The sequence below is a fragment of the Salmo salar genome, chromosome 14 (genome assembly GCF_965601325.2).
Source record: "Salmo salar chromosome 14, fSalSal1, whole genome shotgun sequence".
Taxonomy (NCBI): Eukaryota; Metazoa; Chordata; class Actinopteri; order Salmoniformes; family Salmonidae; genus Salmo; species Salmo salar.
Window position 1 is genome coordinate 79109430 of NC_138304.1, and position 27772 is coordinate 79137201.

The following is a 27772-nucleotide window of genomic DNA, read 5'->3' on the forward strand; positions in this document are numbered from 1 at the left end:
AATGTCAGAATAACAGTAGAGAGAATGATTGATTTCATCTTTTATTTCTTTCATCACATTCCCAGTCGGTCAGAAGTTTAGTATTTGGTAGCATTGCCTTTAAATTGTTTAAATTATGGCCAAACAGTTCTATTTTTGTTTCATCAGACAAGAGGACATTTCTCCAAAAAGTATGATCTTTGTCCCTATGTGCAGTTGCAAACCGTAGTCTGGCTTTTTTATGGCAGTTTTGGAGCAGTGGCTTCTTCCTCGCTGAGCGGCCTTTCAGGTTATATCAATATAGGACTTGTTTTACTGTGGATATAGATACTTTTGTACCCGTTTCCTCCAGCATCTTCACAAGGTCCTTTGCTGTTGTTCTGGGATTGATTTGCTCTTGTCGCACCAAAGTACGTTCATCTCTAGGAGACAGAACGCGTCTCCTTCCCGAGCGGTATGACGGCTGCGTGGTCCCATGGTGTTTATACTTGCGTACTATTGTTTGTACAGATGAACGTGGTACCTTCAAGCGTTTGGAAATTACTCCCAAGGATGAATCAGACTTGTGGAGGTCTACAATTTTTATTATGAGGTCTTGGCTGATTTCTTTTGATTTCCCCATGATGTCAAGCAAAGAGGCACTGAGTTTGAAGGTAGGCCTTGACATACATCCACATGTACACCTCCAATTGACTCAAATGATGTCAATTAGCCTATCGGAAGCTTCTAAAGCCATGACATCATTTCTGGAATTTTCCAAGCTGTTGAAAGGCACAGTCAACTAAGTGTATGTAAACTTCTGACCCACTGGAATTGTGATACAGTGAACTACAAGTGAAATAATCTGGTCTATAAACAAATGTTGGAAAAATTACTTGTGTCATACACAAAGTAGATGTCCTAACCGACTTGCCAAAACTATAGTTTGTTAACAAGACACTTGTGGAGTGGTTGAAAAACGAGTTCTAATGACTCCAACCTAAGTGTATGTAAACTTCTGACTTCAACTGTAGATACCTCAATTACCTCGTACCCTTGCACATCGGTACTGGTACAACTTGAAACTATAGCCAAGTTATCGTTACTCATTTAAAAAATATATATATTTCAGCTTTATTTAACCAGGTAGGCTAGTTGAGAACAAGTTCTCATTTACAACTGCAACCTGGCCAAGATAAAGCAAAGCAGTGTGACACAAACAACAACACAGAGTTACACATTGAATAAACAAGCGTACAGTCAATAACAATAGAAAAAAGAAAGTCTATATATGTTGTGTATTTATTTATTCCTTCGATTATTATTTTTCTCTCTGCATTGTCAGGAAGGGCCCATAAGTAAGCATTTCACTGATACTCGACACCCGTTGTTTATGAAGCACGTGACAGATAAAATGTGATTTGATAACAAACTAACAAAGTGGCAAATATACACCTGAGAAATATGTGAAGAGAGCGTGAGAGAGAGAGCGATGGAGAGAGAAATAAGAGATAAAAAGAGAGGATTTATGAAGTATGATTCTCCAGTGTAGCTTTAAATTGTCTGCAGCCCAGTGGTTGATAGATAAGCCTGTGGCTCCCTGGTTGCCTAGTGACTCTGTTAGGAGAGCTGAGGGCTTGAGGCGGACAGAGATTCACGGTTGGCTGGCTGGCCATTACTGTACAGTTCATGTTCTGTTCTATATGTGGAAAAGAAGCTCTCTGTGTAGACTGCCCTAAGCTTGGTGTTAGACACAATACCAGACCAGGCTACATACAGTAGAAATACAGGAAGTGCTACTATAACAGTCTTTAGGTCAAAGGTCATTAAGACTGTCTTTTCCCTCTTTTCCTCTAACCTTATTCCCCAGTGTCATATCTGAATGTTGTGATTAAGAAACATAATATCCATTCACAAATCTCATTCAGGGTGATGCAATGAGAACCCTGAGAAGTAAAACTGCCTTAACAACCCAAAGAGTAATAATGATGTATCTTCTCAACCATTAGTGGAGGGAATAATGGAAATAATTATCCTTAATGTGTAATTGGTCTCATAATAAGAACTGGGATTATCTAAAAACTTTTCACATCTCAGAGAGAAAACACATTGTGTATAAAGCCAACAGAGCAGTCCGCTCCTCAGCCAAGTCATTTCTCAAAACCGCCCACACTTCCATGTCTTCTAGCCTAGCATGGTTTCTGGGAGCAAAACTGCAACACTGCAAGTCAACCTGTCACTCCAATCTGATTGGTTGGCTAAGAACCCACATTTAGCTCTGCCTGTCGAGTCCTTCTGTTCCTGAACACTCAGTAACACGCATTTATCAGAGGAGAACAACAAGATTATAATTAAGGTTAGAACCGTTGAACCTTTCCTTGGTGACATCATATGTCGCAGGGCTGGCTAGGGAGCTAATGCTGCTAATGCTGAGTACTCAGATAAACAGAGCTGTCATAAAGACATTAGTTTGATAATATGTTATGATAAAGAAAACCTGCTCCTCTGGTCCACCACGCAGCTGACAGCGTGAATAATGACTGGAAAAATACTGTGCTGCTGTAACACCACATAGTATTAACATGACTAGAATGGACAAAGTAACACCACAGAGTTAGAATGACTAGAATGGGCAAAGTAACACCACAGAGTTAGAACGACTAGAATGGACTAGGTAACACCACAGAGTTAGAATGACTAGAATGGTTAAAGTAACACCACAGAGTTAGAATGACTAGAATGGACAAAGAAAAACCACAGAGTTAGAATGACTAGAATGGACAAAGTAACACCACATAGTATTAACATGACTAGAATGGACAAAGTAACACCACAGAGTTAGAATGAATAGAATGGGAAAGTAACACCACATAGAGTTACATTGACTAGACAGACAAAGTAACACCACAGAGTTAGAATGACTAGAATGGACGAAGTAACACAACAGAGTTGGAATGACTAGAATGGACCTTACAGTAGTAACACCACAGAGTTAGAATGAGAAACACCACAGAGTAGGGCTGACCCCAATTATTCGACTGGTCGATTGTTTGGTCGATAGGCTTTTGGTCGGCCTATATATTTTTTTGTCGAGCAGTAGCAAATATATATATATATATATATATCTTTTTTTTTATGGCACACGAGACACCTGCCTTATTTGTGCCCATCTCAGTGATACATTTACAGTTCATTCCTAATCTACAATGTTTTCCAGTCTTTTGCCATTCTTACTGTCAGAGTGGACACATTGTTTGCAGAGCGCACAACCTATGCTACACTTGTGAGAAACAAGTTATTTGGTTTATTTCATTCCATTTATGAGTTTTGACAATTTAGTAATTGTCTTTTGTTTGGAGCACTCCTGTCAATGAGTAAGAATGTGCACCTGATTACACATAGAAGTAGGCCTATAGGCTACCTGGCCTGCTCACAAATGTAGGCATATAAATGTGCACATTTGGGGATCTGATAGTATTTCTGAATAGCTTAACGCCACACCACTAATGAGCTGCGGAGCTTCTCAAAGTAATGTTTTCTTCACCTCAAACAGCAACCTAACAAAGTTGTTTTTTACATCCTTTGAGAATGACAATAATTCCTCAATGTATTTGAAAATAACCACTCAGCTTGAAAGGGAAAAATGTTATGCTCTGTCATAAAATAGGCCTACCTGACTACTTCCTATCCCTTGCGCAAATAGCCTACAGCTGTGTCTGTAGCTCACTGGCGCAGGGAATATTTTATACAATGTTGCTTCAGGCTGGACCCAAGTTAATAGTTAATACAATGTTTCAAGATCGTTGCAGACACGCCATGCATAGCCAATGTGATTTATAGGATATTTCTTTTGATCAGGATATTTTCTACCTTCAGGCTGCAATGTTTCTATTTGTTAGCTTTATAGGCTATATTTACATAGTTGGCAATGGTAATATAAGTTACTTTTTAGGTTTGTATAACTTTCATTTAGATTTGGATAGAATTTTGATTAACCAAGGCCTACCGAGTGGCGCAGCAGTCTAAGGCACTGCATCTCAGTGCAAGAGGCGTCACTACAGTCCCTGGTTCGAATCCAGGCTGTATCACATCCGGCCGTGATTGGGAGTCCCATAGGGCGGTGCACAATTGGCCCAGCGTCGTCCGGGTTTGGCCGGGGTAGGCCGTCTTTGCGGCTGGCTTCCGGGTTAAGAGAGCAGTGTGTCAAGAAGCAGTACGGCTTGGCAGGGTTGTGTTTCGGGGGACGCATGGCTCTCAACCTTCGCCTCTCCCGAGTCAGTACGAGAGTTGCAGCGATGAGACAAGACTGTAACTTCCAATTGGATATATAAAAAAATATAAAAAATGACAATGATTTTGAGATACAAAGTGAAACTGTTCCACAAAAATGTACATATGAAAACCATAACTGTCACGCAGATCAGTAGAAATTGTAAAATTGGCATTCCACATGACAAAGTTTGCCGACTCCTCGTGACGCCTATTACCGGCAACTTCAGGAGAGCAAAGGCAAAATCTGCGAAAGCCAGTAGGAGCGGGAGGAGGATGGTCAGGACAGGTTACATTTTTTCTTCTCCTGGTTATCTTGATCTTTGGCTCCCTCTTGAGTCATGTGTCTTATTTCATCAAACAGTGAGCTTAAAGCATCAGACAAGCCCAATGTATATATAGCTGATTTTATTAAAACACATAGGGTGTGTCTATGGAAAAATACACGTTTTGAAATTTCGATCAATTGGTTGAAAGAACAGACAACTTTCGGTTGGCTAAGATATTTTTGTTGTTGTCGTGGACAGCCCTAATAGAGTTAGAATGACTAGACAGACAAAGTAACAACATAGCGTTAAAATGACTTGAGAGACAAAGTAACACCATAGCGTTAAAATGACTAGACAGACAAAGTAACACCATAGCGTTAAAATGACTAGACAGGCAAAGTAACACCATAGCGTTAAAATGACTAGACAGACAAAGTAACACCATAGTGTTAAAATGACTAGACAGGCAAAGTAACACCATAGCGTTAAAATGACTAGACAGACAAAGTAACAGCATTGAGTTAAAATGACTTGAGAGACAAAGTAACACCATGGCGTTAAAATTACTAGACAGACAAAGTAACACCATAGAGTTAGAATGACTAGAATGGACACACTCCCCTCAGAATTAAAATATGTAGTGAGGAGAGGTGATATGTAGCTGCCTCCTACAAGGCATGGTGTTGAAAGCTGCAGATGTGGCACACAAACACTGTGACAGTGAACCAGGTTGGAGGAAACTACAACTCCATTCTGACATCTATCCATCCACCAAACTGTCTCCAGGCCTGGCGTGCTTGTGCTTGTGTCCTTGTTGTGTGGACGAGTACAGGGACGGGAATGGTTGGGGAGTTGGGGTTGTTAAAGGGGCTTAGGTGTGTATCAGGGTGGGGGTCTGAGAAGAAGCTAGACTACCCTGAAGGCCAGAACTTGAAGATACACTCATTCTCTCCTGAGGGGACGTCATGACAGTAACAGGCCTTCTGTTCCTACTCCGCTTCCTCTTCCTCTCCTCTGGCTGGTTTGTTTCTCTTCAGCCACACTATATTTAGGAGACTGTCGTTATCTGCAGCACTGAAACAGTACACTTCCATAATGAATGCTAGGCCAAGTTGCATGGTCTGCTAAGCAGCGAGATAAGGTGTTTCTGCACAGTTCTCTTAAATAAGAAGTAGGATATTAACAATGCATGTTATTATGAATAAATGCCAAGCCAAGGGTGACCCAGATCATATTACGTGATTGTAACCCTTCTGTTCACAGTCCAAGTTTTCTATACTTAAAACATATTTATTTCTGCTATGTTTCAATGTTTTTCTGATATAACAATTTCAGATAACAAAAAAAATGATACGTTGTTTGAACAAGTGCTTGGTTGGAAATATAGTGCCTTTCATTCTCCAGCCTCATTAACATAATCATACAGCCCAGTTCAGAGCAGAGCTCTGACATGCATCGCGCTCTGATTTAACAGTACCCTCTGAGAAACAACATTAGTGACATCATCGACTGCAGTCGCTCCTGTACGTACGCACGCACCCATTCACACACACACGTTATGTTCTTCTATCCTCGTGGGGACCTAAAATGTATTCCATTCAAAATCATATTTTCCCTAACCCAAATCTAATCATAACTGTAACTCCTAACCCTAATTTTAATCCTAAACCCTACATTTAAAATAGCTTTTGTCCTCATGGGGATGTGAGAAATGTCCCCACAAGGGACAATTGTCCTTGTTTTACTATCCTTGTGGGGACTTTTAGGGATTATAGGTCCCACAACGATAGAAGAACCCCCCCCCCCCCCCCACACACACACACCTGCCAAATTGCTTGCAGATCAAACAAATGCACACAATCACAGGAGTGTTTATGCATTACTAAAATGGAAAATATGATGGCAAGTTCAACAGCACAGGGACTCCGATTAATTATTAATTGTACACCTCCTCCCTGTAACAACTTCACATGCCATTCTAAACAACACTGAGTCTGTGTATTGGTAATAGCCCCCTCATTACCTAAGAGGTTCTGATGGAGTGCCCTGCCTGCATATTGACAAAGGATGTGTCTCAAATGGCACCCTATTCCCTATATAGTGCCCAAGGCTGCATGCACATTTCGCCATACTTTCTCCCATCTGTCAGTGCAGTAGAACTGGCACACACCCTAGCCAGAAGACCTCCGGACGTAGCATCCAGATGCCTTCTAATAGGGATCTGTATACATCCAACAAGAAAGGATATGATGTTCCAGGTGATGCCCAGGGTGCTGTTGATCATGGAGGCCTGGGCGTGAAGCCTCTCCTCCTCCAGCAGTTTGGGGTTGGTGTAGCGCACGGCCTCCTGGTCCGGCTGGGGCAACGTGTGAAAGTCAAACTTAGCCACCTGGATCGCCATCCTAGAGGGGAGGGAGGGAGGAGCGCGAAGGTTAGACACAGGAGACAGAGACTTGGGTACTACTGAGCCATCCTAGAGGGGAGGGAGAGAGGAGCGTGAAGGTTAAACACAGGAGACAGAGACTTGGGTACTACTGAGCCATCCTAGAGGGGAGGGAGAGAGGAGCGTGAAGGTTAAACACAGGAGAGAGAGACTTGGGTACTACTGAGCCATCCTAGAGGGGAGGGAGAGGAGAGAGCTAAGGTTAGATACACAGGAGAGAGAGACTTGGGTACTACTGAGCCATCCTAGAGGGGAGGGAGAGGAGAGAGCTAAGGTTAGATACACAGGAGACAGACCTCCAATGGCACTGCCCCACTAAGATAAAAAGTGAACATAATCCCTAGCTGTGTATTGCTGCTTTCTATGTTGTCTGTTGTCTGTAGCTTGTGAGGTGTGGAAACACTTTGTTGCTTTTATGGGTTTTGTCTTGTTGCTTTTTGTGCTATGTTGCTATGTCTTGCTTGTCCTATGTTGCTCTGCGTGTGCTCACTGCTCAATGATTGTCTGTATTGTAATTGTTTTTAATAACCTGCCCAGGGACTGTGGTTGAAAATTAGCCGGCTGGCTAAAACAGGCACTTTTACTGAAACGTTGATTAATGTGCACTGTCCCTGTAAAAATAAAATAAACTCAAAGTCAAAAGCGGTAGCACTTGATTCAACAACACCGTAAGCACTACTAAAGTGTTTTTGTTTGCAAATAACTGGTCTTACTCTGTGCTAGAAACTTGGCCAAGTATCCTAACGTCGAAACTTTAATCACAGAAGGACATATTGGTCAGATGATCAGATCAAATCATTTGCGATGTGGGTTTGTTGACATTTTAAAAGCCAGTCTCCCTCTGAAACCGTGAATATGTTCAGATAGAAAGATAGAAAGTAAACTATTGGAGATACACAGCATCTCTGACAGTGGAGGAAGAAGGAAAGTGAAGGGAGCTTAGCCACAGGCAACACATTCAAAATATAGCATTAAACCAAATCAAGAAAGGTAAATAGGCGGATCTATCCATTCCATTCCCACTAAATATAAAGATGATCAAAGGGCAAGAGACCACAGAAGCACTCAATGCAAACATACTGCTTTGACAAGACATGTAGGTGTCAGTTGTTGTGGTCAGCAACAACTGTAGTTTAGAATGCACTTATACAATTACACTGGTCTATCTATCTACTGCCACAGCAGATCAATGGAGATGGTAACTGGGACTGTGTTTGTTGAAGTTGGTGTGCTCATCTCTGATGCCATCCATCCACCCTGATCCTGCTACTGTCCTGTCCAGTCTACTGACCAGCCCTGGCCACTGATAAATGATTTATCCAGTTAGACCAAACACCCTGAGGCTCCAAGCTTCCTGCTCCACTGTGTGTGTGTGTGTGTGTGTGTGTGTGTGTGTGTGTGTGTGTGTGTGTGTTCAGGTTGATATACTAACAGGCGGCAGAGAGAAAGCGTTCATAGCCTGCGGTTAGGGCAACAGAGACACATCTGGGATTCATAGTTCTGTATGCCTCTCTAATAAAATACTAACAAACTTCTTACTAATTACCGGGGGCTACATTTATGCCTTCCATTCTAAGAGAAGAGTTAAAAGTGCCAATTGGATGCAGCCAGTACAGTCTGGTACAGTGACACGGCACCGTGTGGGTGGAGAAGGAAGGAAGTGGATGAAGACAACTGGAAGAGAGCGATAGGGGGAGAGGGATGCAGAAAAGGAGAGGTGAACATTTCTGCTCCTCAGGCCTGTGTGAAGCGATGGAGATGGCATCAGATTCCCACTCTGTTTCTGCTGTCTTAGCCAATAGCCACTTCCCCTGCCACAGCCAATAAGAGCCCACGGAAGGAGACGACACCCTGCCCTGCACCGGGTTGGCCACCTGTGGACCTCACAGAGGAGTAACTCAAGGCTAGCCTGGTCCCAGATCTCTTTCTGCTGCCTTGCATATTACTATCCACTCAAACAGATCCGTCACATTATGAAGCAGTAGGGAAGTCAAATCCTCTCCTCTGCATGCATACTGGTGTCTGTTTACCATTCCAATAACTCTGTGAAGTAAGTGTTAAAATAATGCATTGCACCTGATTATCTCCCTAGCAGAATTAGATTTCATCTGTCTTGGTTCTTTCTTTGTTTTATTTCATTCATCTAAACGTCTCTTAAACTGTTTCATAACATCCTAGATTTGAAATGAATATATTAAACCAATATAAAACCTATGAGCATCTTATTTCCGGCCTGTGTGTAATTAATGGTGATGAATGTGGTATTAAATGAAGAGGGCTTGGTAGAGGATTGATTCCCCCAGCAAAGTGAGAGTGATGATGGCGTCCCGGGGAACAGTCAAATCACAGACACAGAGAAACAGCTGCAAAGTTCAGGTTTTTGTCACAACCCAAATCTTTATGACAATTTATAACTAGTGACTGTGTGTCTCTCTCCTTCTCTTCCTCTCTCCATCTTGCTTTCCTCTTCTCCTCAGGCTCTTAGGAATTCTCTCGCAAGCACTAACACGCATGTATGCACGCACACACACACAGTTGTTACGACTAATAAATAGTCTTCTCTCCAGGTATAAAACAGAGAGCCAGACACTAGAACACTCCCTTTCCCACAGCAGGTAAATAGAATAGAACCGTCCATTTTACAGTCTTTTACCATCATTCCTCTATAAGCTGAGAGAAACAGCAGTACCATGGCTTTCAGGAGGGCACCTAACTGCAAACATTTATCTCCATAGGACAGCGGTCACCAACCGCTCTTTTGCGATTGACTGGTTGATCTCCAAGGCATTCCTAGTCGATCGCCAAACATCTCTGTAAAAAGCCCGACGATAAAGTCTTGCGTTCCAAAATGTTTGCGGTAGGTGCACTTGATTCAGCTGCCCTACGCGCCGAGTAGTCCAAGTGTTCCCATTATGAACCATGTCATGTGTCTGAAGGCACAACTCTGCCTACCCTGTGGGCCTAGAGAGCAAATCAAGTGCACCTATAGGCCTACCGCTGGCCAATCAGGTAGCTTAGATCACCGTGTCTGCAGCTTCCACCAGCCCACAGCGAAGTTGATTGTCGACTACTGTGTGAAATTTCAAAACCATGACTAGAGAGACTGTCAACGAATACAGCAAAGAGATGAGTGAGTTCATGGTAAAGATTTCATTCAGCACTGTCAACACGACATAAAACGCCCTCTCCCTATCAACTCAAGCTACAATGTGTATCCATAGACTTGCGTTGTTATTAGCGGCTTGTGTCTTTGTAATATCGAGGAGTATTTCACGTTTTCTGGTCATACGAGTAACAACATGAACTGGTGCATTAGTCAGAGTTTCACCATCAGCTGGAAGACGGTGTCACCTTTTGGGACAATCAGTGGAGGGAGGAAGAGCTGAGGAACGGTGAGAGGAGCGCTTTCTCTCTCTCTACCCCTCCCTCCCGCTCTGTCCCTCTCTCTCCCCCCCTCCCTCTCTCCCAGCAAACCAAAACGCACATTTTTTCAATTCATGCCTCACATGTAATACAACAAATTATATATTACCAGTGTGATCACATAACATTTAAAATGGTCTTACAAGAAAACAACATTGGCAGGGCAATTCAAGAATAGCCTTTGTGCAGTGATAATGTATTGGGCCTATAGTCTACTTCACAAATCTCATCGCTACAGAACTGCTTTTAATAGGTTCATGTAGCATAGGCTTACGTTTTTTAAATCATCGTTTTTTATAAAGGGCCTGTATTATGACTCAGAAAGTGATCTCGGCTCATAAAGGTTAGTCGCTAGAAAAAGGCTCCATGTCTTCATTCTAAATGGCACTAATATCCTACCCTCTTACAAAAAAGGCTTCTTCGGTGGTCCCCATAGGGGTTCCAGGTAGAACACTTGGATTCCAGGTAGAACCCTCTGTGGAAAGGGTTCTACATGGAACCCAAAAGAGTTCTAGCTGGAACCAAAAGGGCTCTACCTGGAACCAAAAAGGGTTCTTCAAAGGGTTCTCCTATGGGGACAGCCGAAGAATCATTTTAGGTTCTAGATAGATTTTTTTTCAAAGAGTGTATATACTGTAGTGCACCCTATGGGCCCTGGTCAAAAGTAGTGCACTAAATAGGGAATAGGGTGCCATTTGGGACACATTTTGGCACTGCCTGCATAATAGTGTTCACTAACTAGGGTTGTAATCTCTGCTGTGCGAGAAACAACATTTAGAAACACCAATGCTTTCTCCCTGAGTGTATTAAGGAAAAGGTGACTATTTCCATTTTCTCTGCTTGGTACCACAACACTGGGTCGATATATTGATGTGTGTGTTCATCTGTGGCTCTCAGCTAAGAGATGCTCAGCTCACTGGTCCCAGAGGAGCTGTATCTATCTGCACAGAGAACACCATGCAGTTCACACAGTCACAGCTACCACACCTGTGTGTGTGTGTGTGTGTGTTTGTATGTGGGTGTGTGAGAGTTTTTTTTTTATAGCGCCCTATAAAATTTGCATTGCGAAAAACGGACAGAATCACAGAATCCAGACATTAAAACGGAATTCAACAATATTAAAAAAATGTATTGAATTTAGCAGGAAATCAACTAAATGTATTGAACTTATGACAATATTTATAATCGTAAGGGCTCCCGAGTGGCGCAGTGGTCTAAGGCACTGCATCTCAGTGCAAGAGGCTTCACTACAGTCCCTGGTTCGAATCCAGGCTGTATCACACCCGGCTGTGATTAGGAGTCCCATAGGGCGGCGCACAATTGGCCCAGCGTCGTCCGGGTTTGACCGGGGTAGGCCATCATTGTAAATAAGAATAAGTTCTTATCTGACTTGCCTAGTTAAATAAAGGTTAAAAAAAATACATACAAAAATAAGACATGAACAAAATGCATAAGTGATTTGTATTTTCCCTGAAATTTCTGAAAAGGCACAGAAATGCCTGTCTGTGTGTGTTGTGTGCAGTGCACGAGTATGTGTAGTCCACACTTTGTTAAGCCATTAACGATAATGCTAATAATGATAACCGTCTGTTGGTAGATGGAAACATTCTCAGTTAAATGTTAACTACAAAGTAGCCGATGCCTACCTGGCAGAATGATATCATGATTATTTGCATAAATTCAGGGGCCATTTTTTTGCAAACTCTGCAATCAATGCTAACAGAAACACTGCTAACCAAACAGTCTCTGGCTGGTAACAAAGTTGAATTAAAGGTTAACTGCACCCCAAATTCTTAGATTTTACCCAGACCTCAAAAGTGATCTCTTGATGTGTTTTAAGCATTGTTGTGGCCTTAGAACATCAAATGTTGTTGTTTTTCTATAAAAAAAACTGGGGAAAACAAAACGAAATCAGGCAAATACTATATATTTTATCGCCCTAGTGTGAGTGTGCGTAGCTGCAAGTGTGTGACTGCATGTCTGTGTGTCTGTGCTCTCTGAAAACACACACACGCACCATTCTCCATATTAGGAATTACATACACACACGCATAAACTCAGCAAAAAAAGAAACGTCCCTTTGTCAGGACCCTGTCTTTCAAAGATAATTCGTAAAAATCCAAATAACTTCACAGATCTTCATTATAAAGGGTTTAAACACTGTTTGTTTCCCATGCTTGTTCAATGAACCATGAACAATTAATGAACATGCACCTGTGGAACGGTTGTTAAGACACTAACAGCTTACAGACGGTAGGCAATTAAGGTGACAGTTCTGAAAACTTAGGACACTAAAGAGGCCTTTCTACTGACTCTGAAAAACACCAAAAGAAAGATGCCCAGGGTCCATGCTCATCTGCTTGAACATGCCTTAGGCATGCTGCAAGGAGGCATGAGGACTGCAGATGTGGCCAAGGCAATAAATTGCAATGTCTGTACTGTGAGACGCCTAAGACAGCGCTACAGGGAGACAGGACGGACAGATGATCGTCCCCGTAGTGGCAGACCAAGTGTAACAACACCTGCACAGGATCGGTACATCTGAACATCACACCTGCGGGACAGGTACAGGATGGCAACAACAACTGCCCGAGTTACACCAGGAACGCACAATCCCTCCATCAGTGCTCAAACTGTCCGCAATAGGCTGAGAGAGGCTGGACTGAGGGCTTGTAGGCCTATTGTAAGGCAGGTCCTCACCAGACATCTCCGGCAACAACGTTGCCTATGGCCACAAACCCACCGTCGCTGGACCAGACAGGACTGGCAAAAAGTTATCTTCACTGACGAGTTGCGGTTTTCTCTCACCAGGGGTGATGGTCGGATTTGCGTTTATCGTCGAAGGAATGAGCTTTACACCGAGGCCTGTACTCTGGAGTGGGATCGATTTGAAGATGGAGGGTCTGCCATGGTCTGGGGCGTTGTGTCACAGCATCATCGGACTGAGCTTGTTGTCATTGCAGGCAATCTCAACGCTGTGCGTTACAGGGAAGACATCCTCCTCCCTCATGTGGTACCCTCCTGCAGGCTCATCCTGACATGACCCTCCAGCATGACTATGCCACCCGCCATACTGCACGTTCTGTGCGTGATTTCCTGCAAGACAGGAATGTCAGTGTTCTGCCATGGCCAGCAAAGAGCCCGGATCGCAATGCCATTGAGCACGTCTGGGACCTGTTGGACCGGAGGGTGAGGGCTAGGGCCACCCCTCACAGAAATGTTTGGGAACTTGCAGGTGCCTTGGTGAAAGAGTGGGGTAACATCTCACAGCAAGAACTGGCAAATCTGGTGCAGTTCATGAGGAGGAGATGCACTGCAGTACTTAATACAGCTGATGGCCACACCAGATACTGACTGTTATTTTTGATTTTGATCCGCCTTTGTTCAGGGACACATTATTCCATTTCTGTTAGTCACATGTATGTGGAACTTGTTTAGTTTATGTCTCAGTTGTTGAATCTTATGTTCATACAAATATTTACACATGTTAAGTTTGCTGAAAATAAACGCAGTTGACAGTGAGAGGACATTTCTTTTTTTGCTTAGTTTATAATGTATGGCAGTGGGAGAGAGCCTAAGTAATAGAGGCTGACTGGCCACTGTCCCCTGCCTGACAATGTCCAGCTTATCAAGTAAAGAAAATAGTGGACGCATACTGTACACATGCACACCTCTCTCCTCCGAATGGCTGTCATTTTGGTTGTGTCCAAATTGATGATATACACATACAGTTGAAGTCAGAAGTTTACATACACCTTAGCCAAATACATTTAAACTCAGTTTTTCACAATTCCTGACATTTAATCCTCGTAAAAATTCCCTGTCTTAGGTCAGTTAGGATCACCAGTTTATTGAAAAAATGTTAAATGTCAGAATAATAGTAGAGAATGATTTATTTCAGCTTTCATCTCTATAATCACATTCCCAGCGGGTCAGAAGTTTTCATATACTCAATTAGTATTTGTACCATTGCCTTTAAATTGTTTAACTTGGGTCAAACGTTTTGGGTAGGCTTCCACAAGCTTCCCACAATAAGTTGGGTGAATTTTGGCCCATTCCTCCTGACAGAGCTGTTGTAACTGAGTCAGGTTTGTAGGCCTCCTTGATCACACACGCTTTTCCCACAATTTTTCTATAGGATTGAGGTCAGGGCTTTGTGATGGCCACTCCAATACCTTGACTTTGTTGTCCTTAAGCCATTTTGCCACAACTTTGGATGTATGCTTGGGGTCATTGTCCATTTTGGAAGACCCATTTGCGACCAAGCTTTAACTTCCTGACTGATGTCTTGAGATGTTGCTTCAATATATCCTAGCAGGACAAAAATTTGACAAACTGACTTGTTGGAAAAGTGACATCCTAAACGGTGCCACATTGAAAGTCACTGAGCTCTTCAGTAAGGCCATTCTACTGCCAATGTTTGTCTACGGAGCTCGGTTTTATTGTTTGTTTGTCTATGTGCTCGATTTTATTTACCTGTCAGCAATGGATGTGGATGAAATCACTGAATCCACTAATTTGAAGGGGTTGTCCACATACTTTTGTATATATAGTGTATAATTTCACAGGCCTCCGCTTGAAAGGACAGCACAAATTAAACAACAATTAAGCACTCTGAACAGACAAACAAGAAGCTTTAACTGCAACACACACACACACACACACACGCAGGCCAGCAAGAACAGACAAACACAGTCCACAGGTGGCTCCTGATGGGAGGACGGTTCATAATAATGGCTGGAATGGAGCGAATGGAATGGCGTGTGTTTGATGGAAACCATGTGTTTGATGTATTTGATTCCGCTCCAGCCGTTACCATGAGCTCGTCTTCCCCAATTAAGGTGCCACCAACCTCCTGTGATACACAAACTACAGGCGTTTGAAGATTAGTGGTACTGGGTTTATGTCCCTGACTGAAGTCCCATCTTCAAACCAGGGTTGCTTTCATCTCCCAGGCATCTTCAAACAGACACATTGAGCCATGAAATGCCCCGTTTCATCGACGCAAATAGTATCTAAAAAGTAAAGAAAAACGCAAAGTTTAACAGATCTGGGATTGTTCTTTTGTGCATAAACGTTGAATATTAGATTTCTAACAATTCATTATATTTCCCAAATTAAGTAAGGTCGCAAACAGCTGTAAAGATAAACGCCTATACATCTAATTTCTAACAGTGACGTAGAACCTGCTGCATAGCCCTGCTGCTGTACAGGGAAGGGATAACAACATAATCTCATTCCTTTTCAACCACTGCCTCTCTTCCTTTCTGAATTGATTGTGGCGTCTTGCAGGGCTTAAACCTAATCTAGTCTATTAGCAGGCTTTTAATAACTGTCTCTGTTAGCGGTCCGAGAGGGCACGGAGGACCAGGGGCCGCCATCCTATATCACCCTCCCTTCACCCCCCTCTACCTCCCTCCACCCCCTCTACCTCCCTCCACCTCCAGACCATATCACCCTCTCTTCACCCCCCTCCACCTCCAGATCATATCACCCTCCCTTCACCCCCCTCTACCTCCTTCCACCTCCAGATCATATCACCCTCCCTTCACCCCCTCTACCTCCCTCCACCTCCAGATCATAGCACCCTCCCTTCACCCCCCTCCACCTCATATCACCCTCCCTTCACCCCCCTCCACCTCCAGATCATATCACCCTCCCTTCACCCTCCACTACCTCCCTCCACCTCCAGACCATATCACCCTCCCTTCACCCCCTCTACCTCCCTCCACAGCACCCTCGCCTCACCCCCTCCAGACCATATCACCCTCCCTTCACCCTCCACTACCTCCCTCCACCTCCAGACCATATCACCCTCCCTTCACCCCATCCAACCCTCAGACCACCACCCTACACCCCTCCAGGAGGAATAGAGGAGAGAAGAGGAGAGCAGGGGAGGTGATGATTGTACTAGAATATGCATATAATTATTAGCTTTGGATAGAAAACACTCCAACGTTTCTAAAACTGTTTGAATGGTGTCTGTGAGTATAACAGAACTCATTTGGCAGGCCAAAACCTGAGAAGATTCCATGCAGGAAGTGCCCTGTCTGACAATTTCTTGCCCTTCTTGATTATCTCTATCCATTACAGAGGATCTCTGCTGTTACGTGACACTTCCTACGGCTCCCATGGGCTCTCAGAAGGCGGCAAAAAGCTGAATCGTGGCTTTGCAGCCCCTGGCTGAAAAAAAGTAGCGCGTTTGGATAGTGGCTGGTTACAGTACTGTGAGACTCAGGCGCGTGCCCGCGTCGACCCCATGCTTTGTTTTCTTTCGTCTGTTTACCTAAACGCAGATTCCCGGTCGGAATATTATCGCTTTTTTATGACAAAAATGGCATAAAAATTGATTTTAAACAGCGGTTGACATGCTTCGAAGTACGGTAATGGAATATTTAGAAATCTTTTGTCACGAAATGCGCCATGCTCGTGACCTTTATTTACACTTCGGATAGTGTCTTGAACGCATGAACAAAACGCCGCTGTTTGGATATAACTATGGATTATTTTGAACCAAACCAACATTTGTTATTGAAGTAGCAGTGCTGGGAGTGCATTCTGACGAAGAACACTAAAGGTAATCAAACTTTTCTAATAGTAAATCTGACTTTGGTCAGGGCTAAACTTGGTGGGTGTCTAAATAGCTAGCCGTGATGGCTGGGCTATCTACACAGAATATTGCAAAATGTGCTTTCACCGAAAAGCTATTTTAAAATCGGACAACTCGATTGCACAAAGGAGTTCTGTATCTATAATTCTTTAAATAATTGTTCTGTTTTTTGTGAACGTTTATCGTGAGTAATTTAGTAAATTCACCGGAGGTTTGCGGGGGGTATGCTAGTTCTGAACGTCACATGCTAATGTAAAAAGCTGTTTTTTGATATAAATATGAACTTGATTGAACAAAACATGCATGTATTGTATAACATAATGTCCTAGGTGTGTCATCTGATGAAGATCATCAAAGGTTAGTGCTGCATTTAACTGTGGTTTTGTTTTTTGTGACATTATATGCTAGCTTGAAAAATGGGTGTCTGATTATTTCTGGCTGGGTACTCTGCTGACATAATCTAATGTTTTGTTTTCGCTGTAAAGCCTTTTTGAAATCGGACAGTGTGGTTAGATAAAGGAGAGTCTTGTCTTTAAAATGCTGTGAAATAGTCATATGTTTGAAAAATTGAAGTTTTTGTATTTTAGAGGAATTTGTAATTCGCGCCACGCCTATCATTGGATATTGGAGCAGGTGTTCCGCTAGCGGAACGTCTAGATGTAAGAGGTTAACACATAGTGAGAGGTATTCATAACTACTAATGACATGCTTCTGTAAAGGGATGGTTCCCCTCTTGAGATCCCTGCAGGATCGTCTGGGCTTATCGTCAAGGACATGGTGTGACAGGTGAGAGATTTATAAAAAAAATAACAGAACAGACCTGTGATTGTTTCTAATCACCTTTGCTTCTGAGACACTAAGCCAAGGGAGGGGTGGAACCAGCCATGACTAAGCAGTTTTAGGTCTACTATATAAGACCCCTGTTTTTTCAACGCTCAAGAGTGTGGGATCGACCAGCTTCATTATGGGAATAATTAATCGATATTAAATAAATATGATTGTTTGAAGAAATGATAAAGTCTCTCTCACATGGTTACGAATTTCCACGACAATAGTTCATCTGTGTAGGTATAAATATAAATATACATTGAGTGTACAAAACATTAGGAACTGCTCTTTTCATGACATAGACTGACCAGGTGAAAGCTATGATCCCTTGTTGATGTCACTTGTTAAACTCTGCTTCAATCAGTGTAGATGAAGGGGAGGAGACAGGTTAAAGAAGGATTTTTAAGCCTTGAGACATTTGAGACATGGATTGTGTATGTGTGCCGTTCAAAGAATAAATGGGCAAGACAAAATATTTAAGTGCCTTTGAATGGGGTATGGTAGAAGGTGCCAGACACACCTGTTTGAGAGTATCAAGAACTGCAATGTTGCTGGGAATGGTCCACTATCGAAAGGACATCCAGCCAACTTGACACAACTGTTGGAAGCATTGGAGTCAACATGGGCCAGCATCCCTGTGTAACGGTTTCGACACCTTGTAGAGTCCATGTCCCAACGAATTGAGGCTGTTCTGCAGGCAAATGGGGTGCAACTCAATATTCCTAATGTTTTGTCTAGTCAGTGTATATTTCTATACTATAAATATCAGCACAGTTCAAATCCCCGAGCCGACAAGGTGAAGAATCTGCAGATGGGCAAGGCATTTAACCCTAATTGCTCCAGAATCGCCATTGGGTGTCTCAGGGGGAGTTGGGATATGCAAAAAAAGAATATCCAATTCAAACATGCGTATAAACACACCCACAAGGGTTGCCTGTAGCCGTCTTTAACAGCCAGGTCTACTTTATGGGTGTTATAACATGGTCCTGATAGGAGACAGATCTCTGTGGAATGACCACGATGTTTTTAAACGGTGTGACGCCTCAGACCAACAAAGAGCACATGATTTGATAACCACATTAGATTGTGTCCATTTCAGGCCTGCTCTGAGATGCTGTGAATCCTCTGATTGCAGTAAGTGTCGGTTCGTCTGAATACCTCAGGCTTGGAGCTCCAACATGGAAAGAGAAAAAACACAGATGCAGGGAGGGACACACGCACGCATGCACATACACACACTGTGTAGCGTTACATCATGGGAGTGGGTAAGAAGAAGAGAGGGGGAAAAAGGAACCCGACAACTACAATCCCCCTTTTCACTCACAGACAGATGTATATCATAATCTCATCACGCAATTATGTCAGCTGTTTCTCCCAGTTTAGACCTACAAATGTTACAAATTAGAATTATCCACACACACACACAGCATGTCTATATTTTCCTTTGATTATTCAAACAGCAGCGCAGTTCATCTTAACCTGCATAGGAATCCATTAGAGAGAGAGAGCAAGAGAGAAAGAGGGTGGGAGTGGGAGAGAAAAAAGAGAGAGAACCAGTGAAAAAATTGTTTTTATCAAAGTGCTGCTGCTGCAGCTCTAACAGCCAGTGATCGCACTGGGGACAAACTGAGAGGAAGAGAGAAAATACAGAGCTGTGTGTGTGGTGTGACTGAGTGTTTGTGAGCCCAGTGTTCTATTTTTAGCTCACATGCTTGAGCTCATGTGCTGAGAGTGGAGGCGGGCTGTGCGGAGGCGGGCTGTGCGGAGGCAGGGTGTGCGGAGGCAGGTGAGAGCAACACGCTATTTATAGACTGCATGTGGCTGACTCCCCGTAACCCCCGGTTACCAGCAACAGCCTCAGCACCGACTCCACCTCCATCAATAACGGTCCTGCTCTTTCTGACACTGACACTCCCCCCCCCCACACACACACACACACACACACACACACACACACACACACACACACACACACACACACACACCTGTCGGATTGGCTGCTGTAGAGACAGATCTATACAAACAATTACAGTATGGATATACAGTATGGATATGCCTCAGTGCAGGAATCTGCTAATGCATTGATCAAGATGCTATTTAAATTCAGTCGATGCAGAGTTTACAGGGAGGGACAGTATAGAGCACAGGGTTTCTCTCTATGCAGACAAACAAAGCTCTGAGAACATACTGTACGATGTTGAAATCTGGTGAATTATTCGCTTCATTAGTAAATTATCTAGTGGCTTGGAGGATCTAATGATAAAGCCTCTGTCATGGTTTCAACTATATGAGATTATGGCTGTGAATGAATGGGATTAGAGTTAAAAATATATGTTGCCTGGCCTGAGGGTAAACTAACAGACAGTTTAGAAGGTTCAGAAGCCAAAACAAAAATATAATATGATTCTTAAAGGGAAACTTCACAATTTTTCAACTTCATATTCATCATCTCCAGCACCACCCCAACATCATCATACATGAACATTGTGCATTTCTATGTTTTGTAGTAAAAACATAGAGGAAGATAAGTGCTTCCGATGACCTCATCGGTGTGCATCGTGCAATTTTGACCAATTGTGAGTAGGCATTGCCTACTAATTGGTTGATGATGTCATTGGAAGCACTTATCTTTCTCTTTTTTTACTATAACAACATAGAAACGCGCCATTTTCCCATGTTGATGATGGGGTGGTGCTGGAGACGTTGAATATGAAGTTGAAACATTTGGAAATTTCCCTTTAATGTGTTTTGCTATTACAGCACCTATACTATATATTTCTCAACTTACATTTTGATGCTATCTCGCACGCACACACAACACACACACACACACACACACACACACACACACACAGATCTAGACAATATGGGTGAGTGAGCAGGGATCTAGACGTTAATATAGGTTGTATTTAAAATGGTGTTTGTGTGCCACTGGTTGCCCTTTTCTTTTCTTGTGGCAACAGGTCACAAATCTCTCTCTAAGCTATGTGTCACAGCCCCTACCCAGAACACTCTAGGCGACACAACTGCGGGGGGGAATGTCGGCCAGAAGAAGCTACTGGATGGATCAACTGGATGACACAGAACATATGCGGCCCGCCATCCCATGCGTGGAAGAAAATAGATAATGGTTACAGGAAGCACATGCTGGCAAAACTTTCATGTCTGTAATGAAAAAAGGCTAAAACATAGGCTGCTAATAATGCATTTGCAAACTAGCCTAGTGTCTTTTAAATCAGTGGTTCCCAAACTGTGGGGCGGGCCCCTCCCTCCGAGGGGTCGGCATGGGGGTCCCCATCCAATAAAATAAAATATACAGTACCAGTCAAAAGTTTGGATACACCTATTCATTCAAGAGTTTTTCTTTATGTTTACTATTTTCTACATTATAGAATAATAGTAAAGACATCAAAATTATGAAATAACACATATGGAATCATGTAGTAACCAAAATACTGTTAAACATATCAAAATATATTTCAGACCCTTCAAAGTAGCCACCCTTTGACTTGATGACAGCTTTGCACAATCTTGGCATTCTCTCAACCAGCATCATGAGGAATGCTTTTCCAACAGTCTTGAAGGAGTTCCCACATATGCTGAGCACTTGTTGGCTGTTTTTCCTTCACTCTGCAGTCCAACCCATCCCAAACTCATCTCATTCTTGGTCAAATAGCCCTTACACCGCCTGGAGGTGTGTTTTGGGTTATTGCCCTGTTGAAAAACAAATGATAGTCCCACTAAGCGCAAACCAGATGGGATGGCATAGCATATCGCTGCAGAATTCTGTGGTAGCTATGCTGGTTAAGTGTGCCTTGAATTGTAAATAAATCACTAACAGTGTCACCAGCAAAGCACCCCCACACCTCCTCCTCCATGCTTCACGGTTGGAACCACACATGCAGAGATCATACATTCACCTACTCTGCGTATCACGAAGACAGTGCCCCATGGGGAGGGGGTCACACTCGGACATTCAGAGAGGGGGTATATTATTGTGGCACAAAATCAAAAGCCTGACTGCATGGAGATGCTTGGGAATATGGCCAATACGGGGGACCGTGTTGTGGGTGTTTCAGAGAAAAGGTGTACATTTGACCTCCATCATCTAGGTCATGACAATGGTTAATAAAATCTCTCCATTTCTGCCCATTTTTTGCACGGTCTTGCAGGCCTTCTCATACAGCTGCAACTTTAAATGCATTTGTAAATCAAGACCTTTCTTGAGTTGGGCTCTGGGATGGTGCAACTGTTGAGAATGTGAGCCTATGGTTGTGTGGGGGGAAAGAGTTGAGTGTGTATGAGTGTGTGGGTGTATGTGTGTATCTCACAACTGTTGCAAAGGAGAAAAGATGTTAGGGACAATAGAGGATGATTCACAACAATTGTTTGCTAATATAATAATTGCTTGCAATAATGTAATTTTGATAATGGTGAGACTGGTGAGAGGTAAAAACCTTTTCATAAATTGCCTACATTACTACAAATATTAATAGCTAATTATGGAAAATAAGAAACAGGATTCTTAAAATATATATATTTTTTTGATGGCTATATATAATACAAATCGAGGTAAGGGTGATGGAAATGCATCTGATCTACTTCTGTTCTGTAAACGGCCCTGTGTGCTCTTTTCGAAGGTTGGATCCCAGTCTTTTCAGGGCTATGGGATACAGGGGGTCGGGGGTGGTCTGCCGGGCATTGGGATGACAACCCAACTCGGGATGAGGAGGGCTTTTAGAGGGTGGAATGGTGGGGACCAATTGGAGGTTTACTTAGTAGCAATGCAAATCATGGTACAGCTATATTGACACTCAATCATCATGTTACTTTTTAATGGTACGTTTACAAACATATATTTTCATAAATAGAATTTAAAGTTGTGTCTCATTATGGTAAGTGGTGAAATAAGTATAGCCAGTTACAATTGTAATGGCCTAGCAGATAATAAGAAAAGACGATCAGTATTTACCTGGCTAAAAGAGAAGGAATATAATATCTATTGTTTACAGGAAGCTCATTCAACAATTTTACATGAAGTTTTGTGGAAAAAGGACTGGGGGGGGGGTGAAATATATTTCTCCCATGGGCAAAGAAATTCAAAAGGGGTGATGGTTTTAATTAACAGCAATTTTGATACAAATGTGCAAATTGTCCAAACAGATCATCAAGGTAGATGGATTATTTCAAATATGTTATTGGACAATAAACAGATATGACTTATTAATCTATACGGTCCAAATAATGATGATCCAAGCTTTTTTGAAAATATATATAAGAATGTATCAACTCTACAAGCAACACTAGACTCTATTATTATGATGGGAGATTTTAATACGGTCTTAAATACCTCTATGGACCGGACAGGAAATCACACTACAAACTATCACCCTCAGGCACTTAAGGAAATCATGCATGTCATGGATATATTGGAATTAGTGGATATATGGAGACTTAAATACCCTGATCTAGTGAGATATACATGGCGGAGGCTTAATCAAGCTAGTCATCTTGACTACTTTCTTATGCCATTCTCTCTGGCACCAAAAGTTAAAAAAGTGTTGATGGGGACAGAATGCGGTCGGATCATCACATAATTGTCATATATATTACTCTTACAGAATTTCCACGTGGGCGAGGATATTGGAAATTTAATCAAAGCCTACTAGATGATAAATTGTTTAGAACTAGGACAGAAGAATTTATAACTGACTTTTCCAGACATAACATAGGTACAGCAGATCCCCTTATTGTATGGGACACTTTTAAGAGTGCCTTTAGAGGTCATGCAATTCAGTAGTCATCTATAAAACAAAAGCAATTTAGATCAAAGAGTCCATATTAATAAAGGAAATTGAAGGACTAACAGTACAGTTAGATAGAAATAAAAACTGTACCATAGAGGCACAGAATAAGTTAGAGGAAAAACAAAAAGAAATGGAGGAACTTATTCAAGAAAGATCCAGTGTAATATATTATAAAAATAAAGCGAACTGGATGGACTATGGGGAAAAATGCACCAAATTCTTTTTCAATCTTCAATATAGAAATGCTACCAAAAAAATGTATTAAAACTTGTTACAAATGATGGAGTCACGCATGATTCACCGAATGATATTTTGAAAAAGGAAGTAAAGTACTTTAAGAATATGTTTTCATTTCAGTCTCCTCCATCTTCACTAACTGAAACTAATTGTATGGATTTTTCCCCTAATAATAATGTAAAATTAACATCTGTACAGAAAGACTCATGTGAAGGCCAAATTACAGAGGAGGAACTTCTTGATGCAATTGGGGCCTTTAAGGCTGGGAAAACTCCAGGGCTGGATGGCATACCAGTGGAAGTATACAAAACTTGTTTTGATATACTCAGAGGACCATTATTAGCATGTTTTAACCACTCCTATATAAATGGTAGATTATCAGACATGCAACAAGGTCTGATATCATTATTACTGAAACAGGACCCAAATGGTATATTTAAAGATCCAGTCCATTTAAAAAGTGTTGTGATGCAAAAATCCTAGCAAAATGCTTGGCGCATAGAATTACAAAAGTATTGTCAGATATTATTCATCCTAATCAGACAGGTTTTTACATGGACGATACATTGGAGATAATATAAGACAAGTACTGGAAACAGTAGAATACTATGAAATATCGGGGACACCAGGCCTGGTTTTCATAGCTGATTGTGAAAAGGATTTTGATAAAGTACGACTGGAGTTTATATATAAATGCCTAGAATATTTTAATTTTGGGGTATCTCTTATAAAATGGGTTAACATTATGTATTGTAACCCTAGGTGTAAAATAGTAAATAATGGCTACATCTCAGAAAGTTTTAAACTATCTAGAGGAGTAAAACAAGGTTGTCCACTATCGGCATATCTATTTATTATTGCCATCAAAATGTTAGCTGTTAAAATTAGATCAAACAATAATATTAAGGGATTAGAAATCTGTGGCTTAAAAATGAAGGTGTTATTGTACACTGATGATTCATGTTTTCTTTTAAAACCACAATTAGAATCTCTCCACGGCCTCATAGAGGATCTAGATACTTTTGCTATCCTCTCTGGATTAAAACCAAATTATGATAAGTGTACTATATTACGTATTGGATCACTAAAACATGCTAATTTTACATTATCATGTAGTTTACCAATTAAATGGTCTGACAGAGATGTGGACATACTCGGTATACAAATCGCAAAAGAAAGAAATACATTTTTAGAGAAAGTTAGCAAAACTAGATAAGATCTTGCTACCATGGAAAGGCAAATACCTGTCTATTTGTGGAAAAATCACCCTGATGAACTCTTTAGTCATATCACAGTTTACCTATTTGCTTATGGTTTTGCCTACACCTAGTGACCTGCTTTTTAAATTATATGAACAAAAAATATTCAATTTTATTTGGAACGGTAAGCCAGACAAAATTAAAAGGGCCTATTTATATAACAAATATGAATTTGGAGGGCAGAAATTGTTAAATATTAAAGCATTAGACTTCTCACTAAAGGCATCAGTCATACAAAAGTTATACTTAAATCCAAACTGATTCTCTAGTAAATTGGTAAGAATTGGTAAGAATGTCTCACCCTATGTTCAAGAAGGGCCCTTTTCCCTTTATTCAGATTACACCTGCTCACTTTCAGTTGTTTGAAAAGGAAATAATCTCCAAAATATCGTTATTTTTTAAACAAGCCTTAGAAAGTTGGTTGCAATTTCAGTTTCAATCCACCTGAAAAGACAGAATAAATAATACAACAAATAGTGTGGTTAAACTCAAATATACTACTTGATAAAAAAAAACGTATTTTCGAAGAAATTTTTAAAAAAGGTATAATTTTAGTGAATGATATCATAAATAGGACTGGTGAGGTTATGTCACACATACAGCTAACACAGACATATGGAAATGTCTGCTCTACCCAAAAAATGGAAGAGGCAAGTAGAAGGGGAAAAAAGTAAGGAACTTGTATGTCGGCCCCGTATTAAAGAACATAAATGGTTAAAGAAAAGTGTGATAAGTAAAAACATTTACCAATTTCATTTAAGGACCAAAAAACTGACAGCTGTGCCATATAAATTGCAAAATAGTTGGGAAGAGATTTTCGATGTGCCCATTCCATGGCATACGGTTTATGAATTGATACGCAAAACAACGCCGGATTCAAAACTTCAAATTTTTCAATTTAAATTACTATACAAAATTCTTGCAACCAATAGAATGTTATATATATGCTGGATACAATCTTCCCAGCTCTGCAGATTCTGCTGTGAGGAGGCAGAGTCATTAGATCATTTATTTTGGTATTGTCCATATGTAGCTCGTTTTTGGTCACAGGTCCAGAAATGGCTGAAGAATTGCAACATTTGCCTAGAACTAACGCTGCAGATAGCAATACTGGGTGATTTGAAAAGCCATAGTCAATCAATCAATAATATAATAATTATTTTAGCAAAAATGTTTATTTTTAATTTACAATCTGTAGAAGCTATGAGAATAGAAAGGTTCAATACTTTTGTGAAGAACCACTGCACAGTTGAAAAATATATGGCAAATAGAAATCCAAAATGGATGATGTTGAGAGATAGATGGGAGGGGTTGAATGGAGCTGAAGGGTGAGACTAATAACAAGATAACCAACGTAAAACATTTGGGGTCTGTAAAATGTATAACTTTTGTGAAATAGCACAGTTACAAATATAAATCAAACTGGATGGACATCAGAAACAGAGGAAGAACTAAAAACAAACAAAATATAACTATTGTAAAATAAATTGTGTCTTTAAAATGTGTATAAGATATAAAAACTGAAGGTAGAAGCATAAGTGTTTATTGGTTTACTACAATTGGGGGAAGGGTGGTAGGGTTTGCGGGGAATAATAAAGGTATATTCTATAAAAAGTATGTATATGTATATATGTGTATATGTATGCATGTGTGTATGTATATGGATATATATATACTGCTCAAAAAAATAAAGGGAACACTTAAACAGCACATCCTAGATCTGAATGAAAGAAATAATCTTATTAAATACTTTTTTCTTTACATAGTTCAATGTGCTGACAACAAAATCACACAAAAAGAATCAATGGAAATCCAATTTATCAACCCATGGAGGTCTGGATTTGGAGTCACACTCAAAATTAAAGTGGAAAACCACACTACAGGCTGATCCAACTTTGATGTAATGTCCTTAAAACAAGTCAAAATGAGGCTTAGTAGTGTGTGTGGCCTCCACGTGCCTGTATGACCTCCCTACAACGCCTGGGCATGCTCCTGATGAGGTGGCGGATGGTCTCCTGAGGGACCTCCTCCCAGACCTGGACTTAAGCATCCGCCAACTCCTGGACAGTCTGTGGTGCAACGTGGCGTTGGTGGATGGAGCGAGACATGATGTCCCAGATGTGCTCAATTGGATTCAGGTCTGGGGAACGGGCGGGCCAGTCCATAGCATCAATGCCTTCCTCTTGCAGGAACTGCTGACACACTCCAGCCACATGAGGTCTAGCATGGTCTTGCATTAGGAGGAACCCAGGGCCAACCACACCAGCATATGGTCTCACAAGGGGTCTGAGGATCTCATCTCGGTACCTAATGGCAGTCAGGCTACCTCTGGCGAGCACATGGAGGGCTGTGCGGCCCCCCAAAGAAATGCCACCCCACACCATGACTGACCCACCGCCAAACCGGTCATGCTGGAGGATGTTGCAGGCAGCAGAACGTTCTCCACGGCGTCTCCAGACTCTGTCACATCTGTCACGTGCTCAGTGTGAACCTGCTTTCATCTGTGAAGAGCACAGGGCGCCAGTGGCGAATTTGCCAATCTTGGTGTTCTCTGCCAAATGCCAAACGTCCTGCACGGTGTTGGGCTGTAAGCACAACCGCCACCAGTGGACGTCGGGCCCTCATACCACCCTCATGGAGTCTGTTTCTGACCGTTTGAGCAGACACAT

General features: G+C 41.7%; 1 protein-coding gene across 2 annotated transcripts in view; it reads right to left on the reverse strand.

Moving 5' to 3' along the window:
- LOC106570238 (trafficking protein particle complex subunit 9) overlaps positions 1-27772 on the reverse strand; it is a 398200-nt gene that overhangs the window by 77730 nt on the left and 292698 nt on the right. For both annotated transcript variants that reach the window (XM_045694753.2, XM_045694752.2), the window contains one exon: positions 6745-6898. In XM_045694753.2, the coding sequence (XP_045550709.1) occupies positions 6745-6898 (154 nt within the window). The remainder of the gene's footprint in view (positions 1-6744; positions 6899-27772) is intronic.